At 38.2% G+C, this 15188-nt stretch overlaps 1 protein-coding gene across 1 annotated transcript in view; it reads right to left on the bottom strand.

Moving 5' to 3' along the window:
• COL1A2 (collagen type I alpha 2 chain) overlaps nucleotides 1-15188 on the bottom strand; it is a 35469-nt gene that overhangs the window by 12961 nt on the left and 7320 nt on the right. The window contains exons 7-31 of the mRNA XM_057731089.1: nucleotides 13078-13122; nucleotides 12936-12989; nucleotides 12788-12841; nucleotides 12419-12472; nucleotides 11946-11999; nucleotides 11356-11409; nucleotides 9775-9819; nucleotides 9427-9480; nucleotides 9300-9344; nucleotides 8874-8927; nucleotides 8261-8359; nucleotides 8091-8135; nucleotides 7885-7983; nucleotides 7379-7432; nucleotides 7111-7218; nucleotides 6688-6741; nucleotides 6486-6584; nucleotides 5520-5573; nucleotides 4983-5081; nucleotides 4525-4578; nucleotides 3970-4023; nucleotides 3763-3816; nucleotides 3439-3492; nucleotides 2413-2457; nucleotides 1166-1264 (exon numbers count right to left, since the gene is read on the bottom strand). Coding sequence (XP_057587072.1) covers nucleotides 1166-1264; nucleotides 2413-2457; nucleotides 3439-3492; nucleotides 3763-3816; nucleotides 3970-4023; nucleotides 4525-4578; nucleotides 4983-5081; nucleotides 5520-5573; nucleotides 6486-6584; nucleotides 6688-6741; nucleotides 7111-7218; nucleotides 7379-7432; nucleotides 7885-7983; nucleotides 8091-8135; nucleotides 8261-8359; nucleotides 8874-8927; nucleotides 9300-9344; nucleotides 9427-9480; nucleotides 9775-9819; nucleotides 11356-11409; nucleotides 11946-11999; nucleotides 12419-12472; nucleotides 12788-12841; nucleotides 12936-12989; nucleotides 13078-13122 — 1584 coding nt within the window. The remainder of the gene's footprint in view (nucleotides 1-1165; nucleotides 1265-2412; nucleotides 2458-3438; nucleotides 3493-3762; nucleotides 3817-3969; nucleotides 4024-4524; nucleotides 4579-4982; nucleotides 5082-5519; nucleotides 5574-6485; nucleotides 6585-6687; nucleotides 6742-7110; nucleotides 7219-7378; nucleotides 7433-7884; nucleotides 7984-8090; nucleotides 8136-8260; nucleotides 8360-8873; nucleotides 8928-9299; nucleotides 9345-9426; nucleotides 9481-9774; nucleotides 9820-11355; nucleotides 11410-11945; nucleotides 12000-12418; nucleotides 12473-12787; nucleotides 12842-12935; nucleotides 12990-13077; nucleotides 13123-15188) is intronic.

Below are 15188 nucleotides of genomic sequence, written 5' to 3'. Positions count from 1 at the left end.
AAATCAGTTATTTCTGTGGTAAAAGAAGAAAATGAAGCGCCAAACTCTTGAGGAATTCCAATTTAAACATTTAATGGATAGCTTTCTTGTCTGCTTAGATACACAAAGGAGGCCTCCTGAAAGGAGGGAGACTACAACTGAGGGAGACGCTGTTAATGACACGGTGACTAAAGAGAAGAGGGTAGTGGGAGTGGGTGCCTGTGATTCTTCTATAACCTGCTCCCAATCCTCTTAAGGAAGGCAGGCATGGGAAAGGAGAGGGTAGGACAATGAGAGACAGAGAGTGAAAAATGTTTGTGGGCAAAACATTTCTCAAGGTTAAGTCTCTTAGCCCAGACAGGAAACGTGGAAAGAGACCTCATCAACGGGGGAGATGTTTACATTTTAATCTTCTTAAGAGTGGGGACTATAGGTTCCATTTTTCTATAAAACCTTACAATTCCACATACTTAAAACCTGTTGACTAGCTTCTGAGATAAAACCCTTTGAAAGTACTTTCTTACGGAACCAATATTTCCTTTCTTACTTCCTCTCTCCCTCTTACCTTATTTTTATTTTTTTCCAATATCCTTCCATATACCAAAATAGCTTTTTATAGTGAATCTTTACCCCTTAAAGGAAGAATCAGAAGTAATATAAGTTGCCTTCTCTTTATTGTGGCTGAAGTAATCTGTTTTTCAGAAATGTGTAATTCCATCTATTTTAAGATCTAAGCCACAGATTCTCTTGTGAAACACAAGTTTTCAGGCCTGTGTTTTGGGGATGAATGTACTGTCCAGTTAGTTTTTATCATCATAAAATTCTCTTATTATTAAAATTTAGGTTACTTTTTGAAATTTTACTCTCTGAAGTAGGATGTTGGGAAAGTAAAAGTTTATTCTCAAAAAGAGTTCACTCTAGATTAAGACAAAAGTATGCATAGAGTGATGAGAAAAGAGTGAAAACCCATACTAATTCATTTATGTGTTTAGAACACTGGGGTTTTGCTTCTTTTGGAATAGTGCAGGTCTATTGGAGTCAGATTGTTATTTACTGAGGTGGAAATCATCACAGAACTGGAAGTAAATTAAAAAAATCTGAGAAACAATTCATTTACTATTGTAAAGGATTTACTTATTCTGAAGCCTCCTGGGCCAAACCAGCAATATGTAGCATAAAGTTTTACCTTGTTCCCATCGGGCCCTGCGGGTCCAGAAGGACCTCGGTTTCCAATTGCACCGGTAGGACCAGCAGCACCGCTTTCACCTGGGGGACCGCGCTCCCCCTGTGAAAAAGGGATTAGGAGAAGTTCATCACTTTCAGAGATACCATTTTACCCATCAGAGTTCACACCTGTTTAGCTTTTGAATCCTGCTTCTGCCATTTATTAGCAAATTACAATTATGTTTTCCTTAATTTTTCTACTAGTAAAATGAAAGGATGGGATGAGAGAATCTCTAAGGGCTAGTTCAGTTCTAATATTCTATGGCTACAACTCCAAAATATATTGCTTCTAGAGTATAGTATTCAACTTTTGGAATTCATTTCCTTTTTTGGTGATAGATCCATAGGTAAAAATAGATGCCAGTTATGCACGGTATTCGAAGGGAAAGATTACATCATTTTAGGTGAATAGCAATGCCAGATGTAAATAAGATTAGATATTTCATATCTATGCTCTCTTTTTTACAACCGCTTGCAATAATGATGTAACAGCTCTAATATAGTTACACAGAGAATATATATATGAAGATGTGTGTATTTGTATATGTGTCTATCTTTCTATCTATCTCCCAATTTGCATGTAAATATCACTACAACATAGCATTCTATGGCCCAGAATATTTAACACGTAAGTCCACATTGCAACTGTTTCAAAGACCCTTATTATAATTTGGTTCTATGGTACTGTGGTTCTACCACACTAAATTTGTTTGGGTATCCTAGCTATGTGGTAACTAGCCACATAACAAGACACTTTAGGGGCCAGCTAATCTTTCCAGTTATTCTAATGACCACAGACAAACTACATCAATTTGTTTAATTTTTAAAATAAAAGTATGATTTCCGCTTTTAGACTCTGAACACCAACACACTGCAAAAATTGACTTTAAATCTTAGTAAGATGTTACTTTTCCTTAGCTCAGGTTGAGCCACTCTCATAAATATATTATACTTGTCTGTATAAATCACTGAATATAATACATATATTAGTTCATTTATGTTTCTGATAATCCTGTGGTTTTTGAATAAGTATGAGCAATTACATAAAAAAGTCTACTATCAATTTAGAAATCGAATGTTCTCTTTAGATTATGTTTGACTACAGAAGTGTCAGGAATTTGTTATAAAGTCATCAGTAGTTTTTAAGAGAAAGCACTATTTGTTTTAAAAACACTGCCAGAAATTTATGAAAGTTTAAGTAACACTTACTCTTGGACCAGCAGGACCAGGGAGACCAAATTCACCAGGGATACCCTAGGCAAAACATAAGAATAAATAAAGTGTGAAATTTATGTATGTTCTCTGAATCCACTTGTGTTTGTAATATTTAGTAACATTTTGAGAGTGAAATAAAGCCAGATAGACTCTATCCACATGAGTGTATAAGTACACAGGCTATTAGGAACAAGAGAGCTTTCAGTAGTGTATGGAAAAATTTTAAAAAGTGAGAATGCCACTGATATTAAATATATATCTATCCTAGAACCTGGTATCAGAAAATTTTAGTTTCTCATTATTTAGTTTATTGCCTTTTAAAAAGTGACAAAAGACTATCTCCTCTGATACTATAACAAATAATAATGATGAACGGTATCAGACATTGCCTATTTTTGGTTACATAACAGACTGCTTTCTTAATAGAAATGATCATATTCTGCACATTACCTAGTTCATTGTATACCCAAGTGTATCTCCTTTATTACTGACCAGCTGTCTCCTTAATGTGCCCCACTGTTGACAAAGGAGAGCAGGCCACAGAATGTAACTGAATTGGGGCACATTCATCACAATTACAGATAAAATGACTCAGAACTCATGCCCTGATTGTGAATAGCAGTGTCATGTCTGAATGCCAAGAAAAACATTAAAAGCAATCTTTCAGGGTCTAGTTTGATGGAAAATCAGTGCATTTATTTTTTCACTATGGGGAGGGAAATAATTTGTATTTTAACATTACCAAGAACAATACCAAAAGTAAGGCTATTAAATGGAATGGTCATGATATATTCTACTTCCATAATGTGAGGTTTCTTTCAATCCTTAAAACAAAGTAATTTGAATGAAAATGAGTAAGTTGGCTCATTCTCTCCATCAGAACCAACATATGTAGAACCCTATCATTAACATATGAAATATGACGTTTCCTTTTGCATATTATAATTGCACTGCCTTAGGGCTTTACAGAGAGGGAAAGTCCCAAGTTTAGGCGCATTTACTATCACTTGTCTTACTCACCCTTTCTCCTGGTTTGCCAGCTTCACCAGCTGTACCTGCAGGGCCAGGCAGACCCTGGAAGAAAAAAATACAAGCCTCAATCTTTATGGCTATATTTGGGGGATTTTCTAATCATTGGTTTTTGGGGGAACTATCTGATATCAACAGGATCACGAACCATTGTGTGTTATTAAAGGATTACAGAAAAGTCTGTCTCGAGAAAAATGTATCCTTCTTTGCTGCAGATCTGAAATCATGTTCTCTGTGGTGGGGGAGAGTGTTGTAGTGATTTACAGCTGGATAGTCTGACCAAAAGTAGTAGTCCGTGTGTTTTAGCTGACCTACCTGGAAGCCTGGAGGACCAGCGGGACCCTGTTCACCTTTTCCACCTTGGACACCCTGAAAGTGATAGGAAAGATTACATAAATAGAGATATATGCCACCATTGCTATCTAGCTGCGTAACTTTTAGACTGGAAGAAAAGAGATGGCCATTTTGTGGGACTGGATTCATTTTCGTGCAGAATAGAACAAGAGTGGGAGAAATACTCACCTGTGGTCCAGGAGGTCCCTGAGCACCATTGTTTCCATCAGCACCTGGAGCACCCTAAAATGTTTAACAGAAAGGCTCAGAGTTAGTTACCTGTGAGTCAGACAATTTAAGTTGCCCCAAAGCCTCCCTCGTGTGTCACTCCCTGAAAACAAAGCTTGTCATTTTAGCATGAATTAAACACATTGTGGGTCCCCAGCCAAGGCCCAAATACTACCTACTAACTACTGATATGGCTCATGGGAAGTCCACGGATGAAGGCAATTTATGAAAGTCATAGAAATGCTACTAGCATATTCATAGCCTTTGAATCACAAAATGAATGAAATAACAACCAAATGTAGCCATAAATATTTTTGATTTAATATACGTTCTGATTTGTTATAGCTCACTGCCTTGTAAGTGTGGTTAAAGAGAAAAGACATTCTGTGATGGTAAAAGGAACCTTGGGGATGCCATCTTAGAAAGAAAGTGATGGAATGATATCAGATGGCCTCAAAAGATGTGTATCCTACGTGAATGCTACATGCATAGAGCCGCATAGAAGTTAGCACCTACCCGAGAACCAGCAAGACCAGCATGACCTTTTTCACCACTTTTGCCAGGATCACCCTAAAATAAACATTAAAAAAAATACATTTAATGTCAAATTAATCATGACAATTTTGAAATGTGAATTTCTTGCCCTTTTCCCCCTCCTTTTTAGATTCCTAGTCCTTGAATTCTGTTGTTTAAGGCATGATCCACCATCATGCAGCTCCAGATACAATAAAGGACACTAATGTCTGCAGGAGCACATAACTCAGGATGTGGATTTTCAGCAGAAGCACAATAATACACTGGAGGTCAACTTTTATTGTGGTAAGTGGCTTGCAGTTTTCTTGTGCAGTTTTCTTGTCCTTTTTTGAAAGGACCCCCCTTGAGATAGAGTGGACTGAGGCAGGAGAGAAATGATAGAGTTTTGGTGAAATGTGGCAAAAAAGTGCTGAGGGAGAGGAGGTCGTGGTGATTCTTACAGTGGGGCCTTTAGGTCCAGGGAATCCGATGTTACCAGCCTCTCCTCTTGCTCCAGCTGGGCCAGTTGGTCCAGGCCTGCCATCAATACCAGGGAGACCCTGAAACCAGAGTTTATTTAAGGTTTACTCAACATCAACAGGATCTCACCACCTCAAGCTTGTGAGGCTGCCGTGGGATGAAACAGAATTATTTTCTGAATGTATAGCGCTTCCTGTATAAAGTGTCAAACTTTCCTTTTCTAAATAGGATGTTGGTACACACACAGCCAAGTCAATCTCATATGAACACAATTCCCTCTCTCTCCTCTCTTTTCATATCCTTGTCACCCTCTCCAATATTCCCCTGCTGTGTTTCTCTTTTTCCTTCTCTCCTTTTGCTCCTGTGTTCATTCGGACTCTGTAATTACAATCTACTACTTTGCATTCCCCGATACGTATGTAGCTGACATTTATTTTCAATGTGTTCACGTATAAATAAGCTACAGAATAGACTTGATAAAGGTGTAATGTGTCCTTGAAAATACAAGCGATACTTACCACGGGACCTTCTTTACCAGCTGGGCCAATATTTCCAGGGGAACCAGGAAAACCCTATAAAACAAATGAGGATGCTTTCCTATTGGCACTTTAACACATATACTCAAGGCTACAATTAACTGAAATCTCACAAAAGCACTTTTCTCCCACTTCTTGTTTGTTGTCTAGGGCAAAACATTAGGGGTATTAGCCACTAGCTGGGAGGTATGAAAGAGCTCTGAAAACTTTCTCCTTTCTAGTTTTAATGCCTTTCCTTTTATTGAATTTTAGTGCAACTGATCCCATTTAAAGATATCTCAAGAAGCTGTTGAGCAATGTACTATATGGGCAAAATGTATATGTTTTTTACCTTATAATAGAAAAACAAATACTTTTAGTAAGCAATTTTCAAAGTGGCTTTTTTTAATTGCTATATTTGGTGTCTTTATTACTTGTTTATAGTACAGTGACAGTTGATACTCATCCGTAAGAGATAATGGAGGCAAAAATTACTCTATTGCTATGGATTAGAGTGTGTACGGATCTAAAGGTCATTTCTCCATAGCTAGTGTGATGCTGAATACATTATAGCACTTTGTGATCACTGGAAAAATGATTCACTTATGAATCTAATAAACTGATAATGTATAGTCCTAATACATTTCATGAACACCTTATATAAAACTCACAAATTGAGATAAAAGATTCATGCTGATAGGAGAACCAACCTAATTTGGATATATTAAAATAAATCTATTCTTCCAAAAACCTCATAGCCATTGTATCAAGTAATAAACAGGAAATTTATGAAATAAATTTGTCAAAATATCTACTGGGCTTTGATAAAGTTAAATTAAAAAGGGAACTATCAGCAAGTCTACTAACGAATTAACTTTTGATTTTTTTTATTGCTGCCTTCAAATATTATCCCTTTAAAAAAGGAAACAGTGCTAGGTGTGACTTGCTCAAAATCCATCTGAAACTTACTCGGGGTCCCATAAGGCCAGGCTCTCCAGGGCGACCAGAATCTCCACTGGGACCTCGGACACCAGCAGGGCCAGTTGCACCACGACTACCAGGAAGGCCCTATTAAAAAGAAAAGGGAGGAGAGAAGTTGTTAACGCCAATGACATACCCACTACCAGAAGCATCCAGTTCCTTCCCAGGATATGAGTAATAGACAACTTACCATGACACCAGCTCTGCCATCAGCTCCAGGAAGACCACGAGAACCAGGATTTCCCTGTAAGAAAATACATGAAACAGAAGAGAATTGGAGAAAATCCTCATATCAGGCAGGGCAGAATTTATTGAAATGTGGCATGCATACAAGAAATCTTGATGCCCTTAAGGGAGAGATACAATTACAAACCAAGCCAAAAAACTTCATCCAAAGCCCAAAGGAATGTGTGGAGGAAACATTCTGCAAAAGTAGGTCAACATTGTTTCCAGACCCATTTTATAACATATCAAATTAAAAGTCAGTGATTTAATAAAGCAAATGGAAAGCAGATGTTTCCTTCATCTAGAAAACGTACTTGGTAATTCTGACCAATTCCCAATGAATGGGTACTTCTGGTGTGTCTGGGTGTCAAGAGCATTTGGAACCTACTCTCAGGCCAGGAGGTCCTGGGGGGCCAGCGGGTCCAATTTCACCAGTGGAGCCTCTCTTTCCTTCTTCACCACTAGGACCAGGAGGACCTGGGGCCCCAACAGCACCCTATTTAATGAAAAAAACAAAAGAGAGGGACACAGGAAAAATAAAGTTTGTGTTCATATGTAGCTAGAATAAAAACTAATAACTTAAAAAAAGTAAAAGTATTACTTTTTGGATTGAAAAAGTAGTAACTCCATAAAATTGTGATTATAAAACTACTTACAGGCTCGCCTTTGTTTCCGCTCTCTCCTTTGGAACCAGCTGGACCAGGCTCACCCTAGGGTCCAATACAAAACAGTGGTCAAATGACAAACATTTGTCATAACTCTCTGGAAAACAAACATCAGGGACTATTTATGAATCAAGGTAAAGAGACCTTTAGTTCTCTAAGAAATATGCTCAATTCGTATTTAAATGATCTACAGGGGAATGGTCTTGGTCGAAAGGACAAGACTCATATAATAGAAATGTGCTTCACTGACCTTTGGGTAATGTTCTGGATAGCAGGAGGAGTATGTCTGTCTGTGTGTGTGTGTGTGTGTGTGTGCGCATGCGCGTGTGTGTAAGAAAGTATACACACATGTGCATGAACTTATAGAAGAAATACAAACTAAAACTGCTAAGGAAGAAATAAGGAAGAGAGGACAACAAGAGGAAGTCTAGATGGGGATGAAATGATGGTACAGCTGGTATTTCAGAATGGTGAAAGCATCAGCCATGACCACTTACAACAAGTCCTCTGGCACCAGTAGCACCAGCAGCACCAACAGGGCCAGGAATACCCCGGGGTCCAGGGAGGCCAGGAGCCCCAGCAACACCAGGAAGGCCCTGGGAAAGAAATGCAACATGGTCCATCATGAGGCAGTTGGCAGGAGAGACAGCATTCATTAAAATACCTTTAAAACCACAGCAGCCCATTTTAGCCATATACTCACAGCAGCACCCTTAGCACCAGGAAGGCCATTGGCTCCAGGGTTGCCCTGTGAGGAAAAGGAAGGGAGAAAGATATGGTTCGTAGGCGTATTTCTGTTCTTCTTGGACCTCACCTTCACTCTTTTTGTTTTCTTCCTTGTGCTCAATGAGGTTAACAACAGTGGCTACTCACAGGAGGTCCAACAGGGCCAGAAACACCGGGAAGACCCACTTCACCACGGGGACCCGCGGGGCCAGCGGGACCAGTGTTACCAACAGGTCCAAGTTCACCCTAAAAGCAGGAAGGACACCGAGGCATTAGTCAGCAAATAATGAAATAGCGTATTTCTGTTTCTAGGTCACCAAGTTTTATGAGATTTCTCCAGAATTGCAGTCATTTCCTTTATCTGATCTAGTACCATGGATTTGGGTTTGTCTTCCTATTTTCCCAGCCTGGTTCTGCCATCTTGGCTATCATTGCTGTCTTCACCTACCTCTGTCTCTCTTGGTAGAGACTCTGGCTCTCAGCTAGTCAGACCCAACTAGTTTGGGAGTATATCCCAGAGGAGTCCCAGGGGATCAGTTTCTGTGTTGTCATCTCTATCTGTGCTCATAGTACTCAGGTACAGAGAGATCATCTATTTCAAGTTTAGAGGGAGAAAACTGGTCATTCTGTATCCATTTTGAAGGAGGGACTAATTAAGCTACCTGTACTGTAATTATCTATATGCAAACACAGTCCTTATCTTTTACATCATGATAAAATGTTTATCAAGGTAATGACAAGGGTCACCAGTGGTTTTTACCTTGGGTCCGGGCGCACCTGGGAAGCCTGGAGGGCCAGCAGACCCAAGAGGACCCTGAAATCAAAGGAGAAGGTGGTAAGAAGTTGCCCCCCAGTAAATTAACAAAACAACAACAGAGGACTGAAGTGGCTTGGAGTGACATGACCTTATTTAATGTTGGCAAAGAGAAAACTGACAGCTTGTCTGTTGTCATTGGTATGTTATTGAAGGGGAGACGTTGCAGGTATCCCAGGTGAGGTAGATTTTACTTTATACATCAGTTACAAGCCTCAGGGATAGTAGTTCTTATAAATAGAACCTTCCGATGACCGCGTAGAACGTTTGGTAAGGTGTCTAAAATGTATTCTTTCATAGGGAATTAATAAAGAAGACAGCTCCCATCCCACACTCTCAATCCCTTCCAAATTCTTCAGGGTCACAACTTACAGCAGGACCCACAGGACCCACGCTTCCATCACTTCCACGGGCACCCTATGAAGGAAATAAAGAAAAAAGTCACGTGGAAAGTTAAATGGCACATATTAGAAGATTTTGAAAAAGTGGAAGCACTCACAGCTGGGCCAGGGGCACCGACTCGTCCTCTCTCACCAGGAAGCCCACGAGCTCCCTAGAAGCAGAAATATTTCCCATGAAATCCAGAATGCTAATTTAAGAAAAAGTTACAGGCATCATTTGCTTTTTCCAATTTCCAACATGTGCAAGAATCCACTAGAAATAAATAGGTCTTGTTCTAATTCCAACTAAAAGGTAATGGATTTCAATTAACTATGCAGAAGGCTATTAGAAAAATATCAAAGAATACAATGCCAAGGGAAATGGTAATTAGCAAAAACATTAAAGAAGTTCCAGCTTGCAAAGAGTGTACACATTTTCAATTTACAATAAAGTAATCAATACTTACTGTTTGACCTGGAGTTCCATTTTCGCCAGGGGCACCAGATTCACCCTACATGGAAAAGGATTGAGTTTTGGTTCATTATATGTATCAATTATTTTCTTTCTGATTGGGTAATTTTTACACTATGACTTCAATTTCAACTATTCATATATTTTATAACATTTCTTACATAGACTGTTTCTCAATGATGCTAATCACATATATTTTAAACATTTATAAGATATGGGCTTTTATTTAGATAATACCAAATATCACAGTATTAGGGACATGCGGTCGAGTGTTATTTACCCTTTCCTCAATTTTCCCCTTAGATTTTGGATATCGTTTAGACTAGGCTCATATATTAGGAATGATAACATAAAAAGAGATAAGATAAACCACTTTCAACATAACCATATTTACCGTCTTTAAAGTTATTCTGAACACTCCATGTTTTTATTTTTATAAAATATGCATGAACATTTAAAGCTTCATAATATTTTATAGAACGGTCTTATTTATTTCCAATCTACATTCTTATCTCAAGTAAAAACCATGTTGGTGAGGGTAGTGGTGGTAACTTAATACAACGGCACATGAAAAGGAACGTTCCTTCAAGGTCATCTAATTTAGATGTAGAAGAAACCTGGTTTGCGAGACCATTTAAGGACCCTTCACGTCTAGGAGTCTGTCTGAAGTGGATTCTCTGCAAGTAAGTGCTAGAGTGGAGGTCAGCAGTTCTAGCCTGTGCCCTACTAACCACTAGATGTGTGACTTCGGGCAAGTCACTCGCTCTCTCTAAGCCCCTCAGTGTCCCCCATCTGCAAAATGAGAGCGTCTCCAAAGCACCTTGTAGTCCCAACATTTTATGATGCTGTGATTGGTAGTCTGAGCTATTATCTTAGGCTCTAGGGAGAATGAGTGTGACCTTATCCATTTGTGTGGCAGCTGGAACGTTAGAACAGATTCTCCATATTCATGTTCATTTCTGGTCCCACGAGTATTCGTTACTCATTAATTTGTAATTACGTTGGTATTCACTTTAATATCACATGATCTCCTTAATAGGAGAGAGAACATTTTATCGTTGAAAACTGTCAGAGAAGAGCCCAGCCAAGAGATAACACACTTCTGAGACTTTAATTACCTAATTAAAAATGTTTTGAGTGTGCACAGATAAATCACAGGAAAGAGGTTGAAAAGTGTATTGTGACGTGAATGTACCTATCTAATTAGTGCATGGCAAAGGAGAATTTACAGTTTAAAATAATATAGTGTTCTAATATCTGATTATATGTTTATTTACTTTTATTTGGGCTGCAGAGATTGACTGAAATTATAGAAGGAAAGGAAATGGAGGAAGAAACTACTGATATTATTTTTTATCTCAGTTGTTTAATAGATATTGAATTAAATAAATATTATTAATAATTGGCCTTTCGTTACGGAATCCCATAGTCCTCACCACGGAGGGATTTAAAGTACTGAAGAGGAAATAAGATACGATTCAGAACATGAGTAGCCTTCAGTAAAAATAAACTTTTTGATGGTGATAGTAAATTACTATCAATTGTTTTAAAAACTTGCTTCTGATTTAGTGTTTACCTTTACACCTGGAGCACCGGGCTGTCCCTTCAACCCATCCAGACCGTTGTGACCCTGAAAGGCAAATTCTTATTATTAAAACACTATTCCATTACAGTGTTTGGTCAACTCAAACATCTTATACCTTTTCAGTTAATATCCCCTGGGTGAATCTTGTGACTGCTTCAGTAGAATGGAGTCCCAGTGCCCCAGCTCACAACAAACTCCCTCTGTTGCCCTAGGTAAGTCACTAAACTTCCCTGCACTTGAAAGGGAAAGATAAAGAACTAGATGCTCTCTCACGTACTTTCCATCATTAATAATTTTATGATCTTCAGAGGGTTTTAAACACCTCTTAAGTTATACCCATTTTATACCATTTTCTCTGCAGGGATCCTCGTTTCGTGGAAGCTATGAACAAACAAACAAACAAAAAAACAAACTACACCCCACTTTACTTTCCGGCCACTTTCCTCTTTAACTCGCTCTCCACTCTGGCAAATTCCAGGAATTTGGAAGCAAATATGCGTCATCCAGGAGTTTAAATATAGTTGAGGTTTTTACTAAAAATAATCAGCATTTTCTCTTCTGTGGGTAAAGAATGTGCTCACCCTAATGCCCTTGAAGCCGGGGAGTCCAGGAGTTCCAGGGAAACCACGAGCACCCTTAAAAAGAAACACAGAAGACAACGAATGACGTTTTTATCCTAAATAAAAAGATGATGATTTCTTCCCTCCAAGATGTTTCTTCTCATCAAAGTCCAAGCTCGGAATCAAAGACTAGTATATGTGTAAGCACAGAGCAGCAAATACATTGCTCTAATTTGAGTAACTAAGACTATGGTACTCGTAGAACACACAATTTAGTTGTTTACAGTATGCTTACCATCATTAATATTACATTTTTGCATTAATAGAAACTGTATGCATTGTTAACTAGCTTCTTTATTTGTTAGAGGCCTTCAGTGAGTGTTGTAAGTGTGACATCTGTGTTGCCACTTAGTCTGATTCTAGTTTTAGCAACTATCTTACATATGAGATAACTCTGATGCTTGGACTGTATACTGCTGTGAAAAAAATCTCACCTGTGGTCCAACGACTCCTCTCTCACCAGATCGTCCAGGTTTTCCAGGGTGACCCTAAAACATGAAGCATCATAGGGTAAACCTTTCCTTGGTAAACTATCAGATGGAAGTGGGGGCATCTCAGTTTCTACAACAGGGGAAAAGGCATCATATAAAAATGTGGATCCAAATATATATTTAGTTAACAATTATATTTTCTTAAATATAAGAAAATTAATCATTATTTCATTAAAATGTTATTTTCCATAGGGGGAGAATTATGTCAGGCATATTCAGCTTTTGGCAGAATACTTAATTTGAATCTAGAAATTCTGTTGATGCAGGAGTGTTTTAAATGGCATTTGGAAATGCTTAACAGTAAATACTTACATCCTCACCAGCCTTGCCAGGAGGGCCGGGTGGACCACGGGAACCTGCAGGACCCTAGGAAAATGGGAGACCCATTGTTTTGTTAATGCCTATATTAAGAAACTTCTTGAAGAAAAAAATTTTATCACAAAGGGGGAAAAGTACTCACGGTTTGACCAGGTTCACCAGGCTCACCAGGAGGTCCTTGGAAACCTTGAGGGCCCTAAGGAAAAACAGTATGTAACACTCCAAGCCTTTATTTAATTCTCTGTCTTTTTACATAAGAGAGATTACAAGCTTTCGGTACTTACAGGGGCTCCCGATGCACCAGGAGGGCCTCTAGGTCCCATCAAACCCTGTAAAGAGGACAGATATAGTTAGCACTGACAAGTCATCATGGCCTAGGGCTGGGTTAGACAGGACTAGCTTAATAGTGCTGTAGACATTTTGTGATGGACAAACGAACAGAATTGTCCTGGTTTAATTTCATAGTTTTTGTTCCTCTCAAGGATCCAAGTTTCCTCCACTGTTTCTCTGCCTTTGCTTTCACCTTTGCTCCTCCTAATCCAGATCAGAACTTGGTGAGATGAGGTGGCCACAGGTTCCTTAAAGTTGTGCACAACTGGGCATATTGAGATTGCTCTGATGCAATGAAATGACTCAGTCTTTGCACAGTACAGAACATACAACTGCTGTTCATGCAGCTGACAAAGCATTTCCATGTGGATTCCTTGATCACATGTCATCACCTCATATCGTACTTAGCTAAGAAATTGATATTTTTATTGCCACAAGGGGCATAAATTGAAAAGGATCAAAAGTCTTTCTCAGTGATGAGAGGGAGGTTTGTTATAACCTTATAGCTCCTTTAAGGGCTATTGGTGACTGATGAAAATGTCAAACAAAAGTGGATGTAGTAAGGGGTGAAGGAAAAATAAAATATTATTGAAACATCCTATTGGAAGAATCTATTACATGCTACTATTATTGAAAATATGGCCCAAATGACAGCAGGTTGTTCTCCCATTTGTTCTTCATTCTGTGGCACACAGAGTGTTACTAGTTTGGGCGCCAAATACATATTGTGACTCCCCTTCGCAATGCCTGTGCAAACTCTTCTGTAGGGGCCATTCCTACAGCAAATATTGCACAGACAAGTCTCAGGTAATTTGTTCATGACACATCAACTATGGGGACTCTGCAGCCAAGTCTGCCCTACTGTATTAATGCCTAGGGTGAGATAATACTGATTTTATTAAAAAGCACATCATCTTAATTATACGAATTATTTATTTGGTTTTAGAAATTGCTGCAACGTTAAAAGAAACTGTCACTTTTCAATCAAGATAATATTTTTAAGCGTACAGTAAAACATAATTTTCCTTGACAGCATGAATTTTTAATTATATTTATTCATTTTTCCATGTATTTGCAACAATTTCATTTACATAAAAGGTAGTTTATTTTGTGGAGGCTGTGAGACGGATGATGATTACTCATTAATTCAGAGAAGAACCCTGTGGGGTTTTATAGTTATTGATTTTCCAACATGGAAATTTATTTTAATGCTTTATTGCTGCCTATCTCTCCTATTTGTGAAACATCTATCTGTTGATTACATATGTCTGTGAATGTGTGTGGATGTGCAAGCTTAAATTATATTTCACTGATATTTAAAAGTAAAACACTCTGCTTTATGCCCCCCAGAGAGATGTTCCAAAGTCAGGGGAATCTGAAATCCATATTAATTTTCCAGGCTTATGTAGGCTCTTTTTTTTATTAATGCTTTACTTTTTTTTTCTTTTTAGCTTCCTCTTGAGATGTAGTTACTGCTTTAAAACTGACTAATGTCCAGCATTAGCTGAAATGGCTAATTTCAAATATCCAACATAAACAAAGCCAAAAGAAAATCTCTACCTCTTCATTTCAGATATGAATGTTTTAAATTACCATGCAAAATCAGGAAATTGGAAATCATCAATTAAAAGCATATTACTTCTCAAGTGAGAGTTTTAATTTACAGAAAATATTGTCTTGCCCTTACAGTATATTAGCTTATTGCGGACCATTAGCTCCAGCAGAACATCTTTTGAAGACAGAGCACTGAATGCACTGTCCAGGTAAAATTTATATTTTAAAGACCATCTTAACTTGGGGAGATAAATACCTTTGTTTGCAAACAATCAAAAATCGCTAAATTATATGTGGGTATGTACTAAAACTGCAGTTTAATCAGCTTAACATTTTTACTTCCAGCAATTTTCCCCTCTATTTTTTACATACTAGTATATATTTTGCATGCTCCTATCAGTTTTTTTTCCCCTAACACATCTCACTGATGCTTGTTAGAAGGTTCACTTGTTAAAGACAGACCATCATCATCATAGTCATATCCTCTCCTATACTGATTTTTAATTAATCA

The sequence above is a fragment of the Hippopotamus amphibius genome, chromosome 4, assembly GCF_030028045.1.
Source record: "Hippopotamus amphibius kiboko isolate mHipAmp2 chromosome 4, mHipAmp2.hap2, whole genome shotgun sequence".
Lineage (NCBI taxonomy): Eukaryota > Metazoa > Chordata > Mammalia > Artiodactyla > Hippopotamidae > Hippopotamus > Hippopotamus amphibius.
Note: the sequence above shows the minus strand (reverse complement) of the source record. Positions and strands in the feature narration are given on the sequence as shown.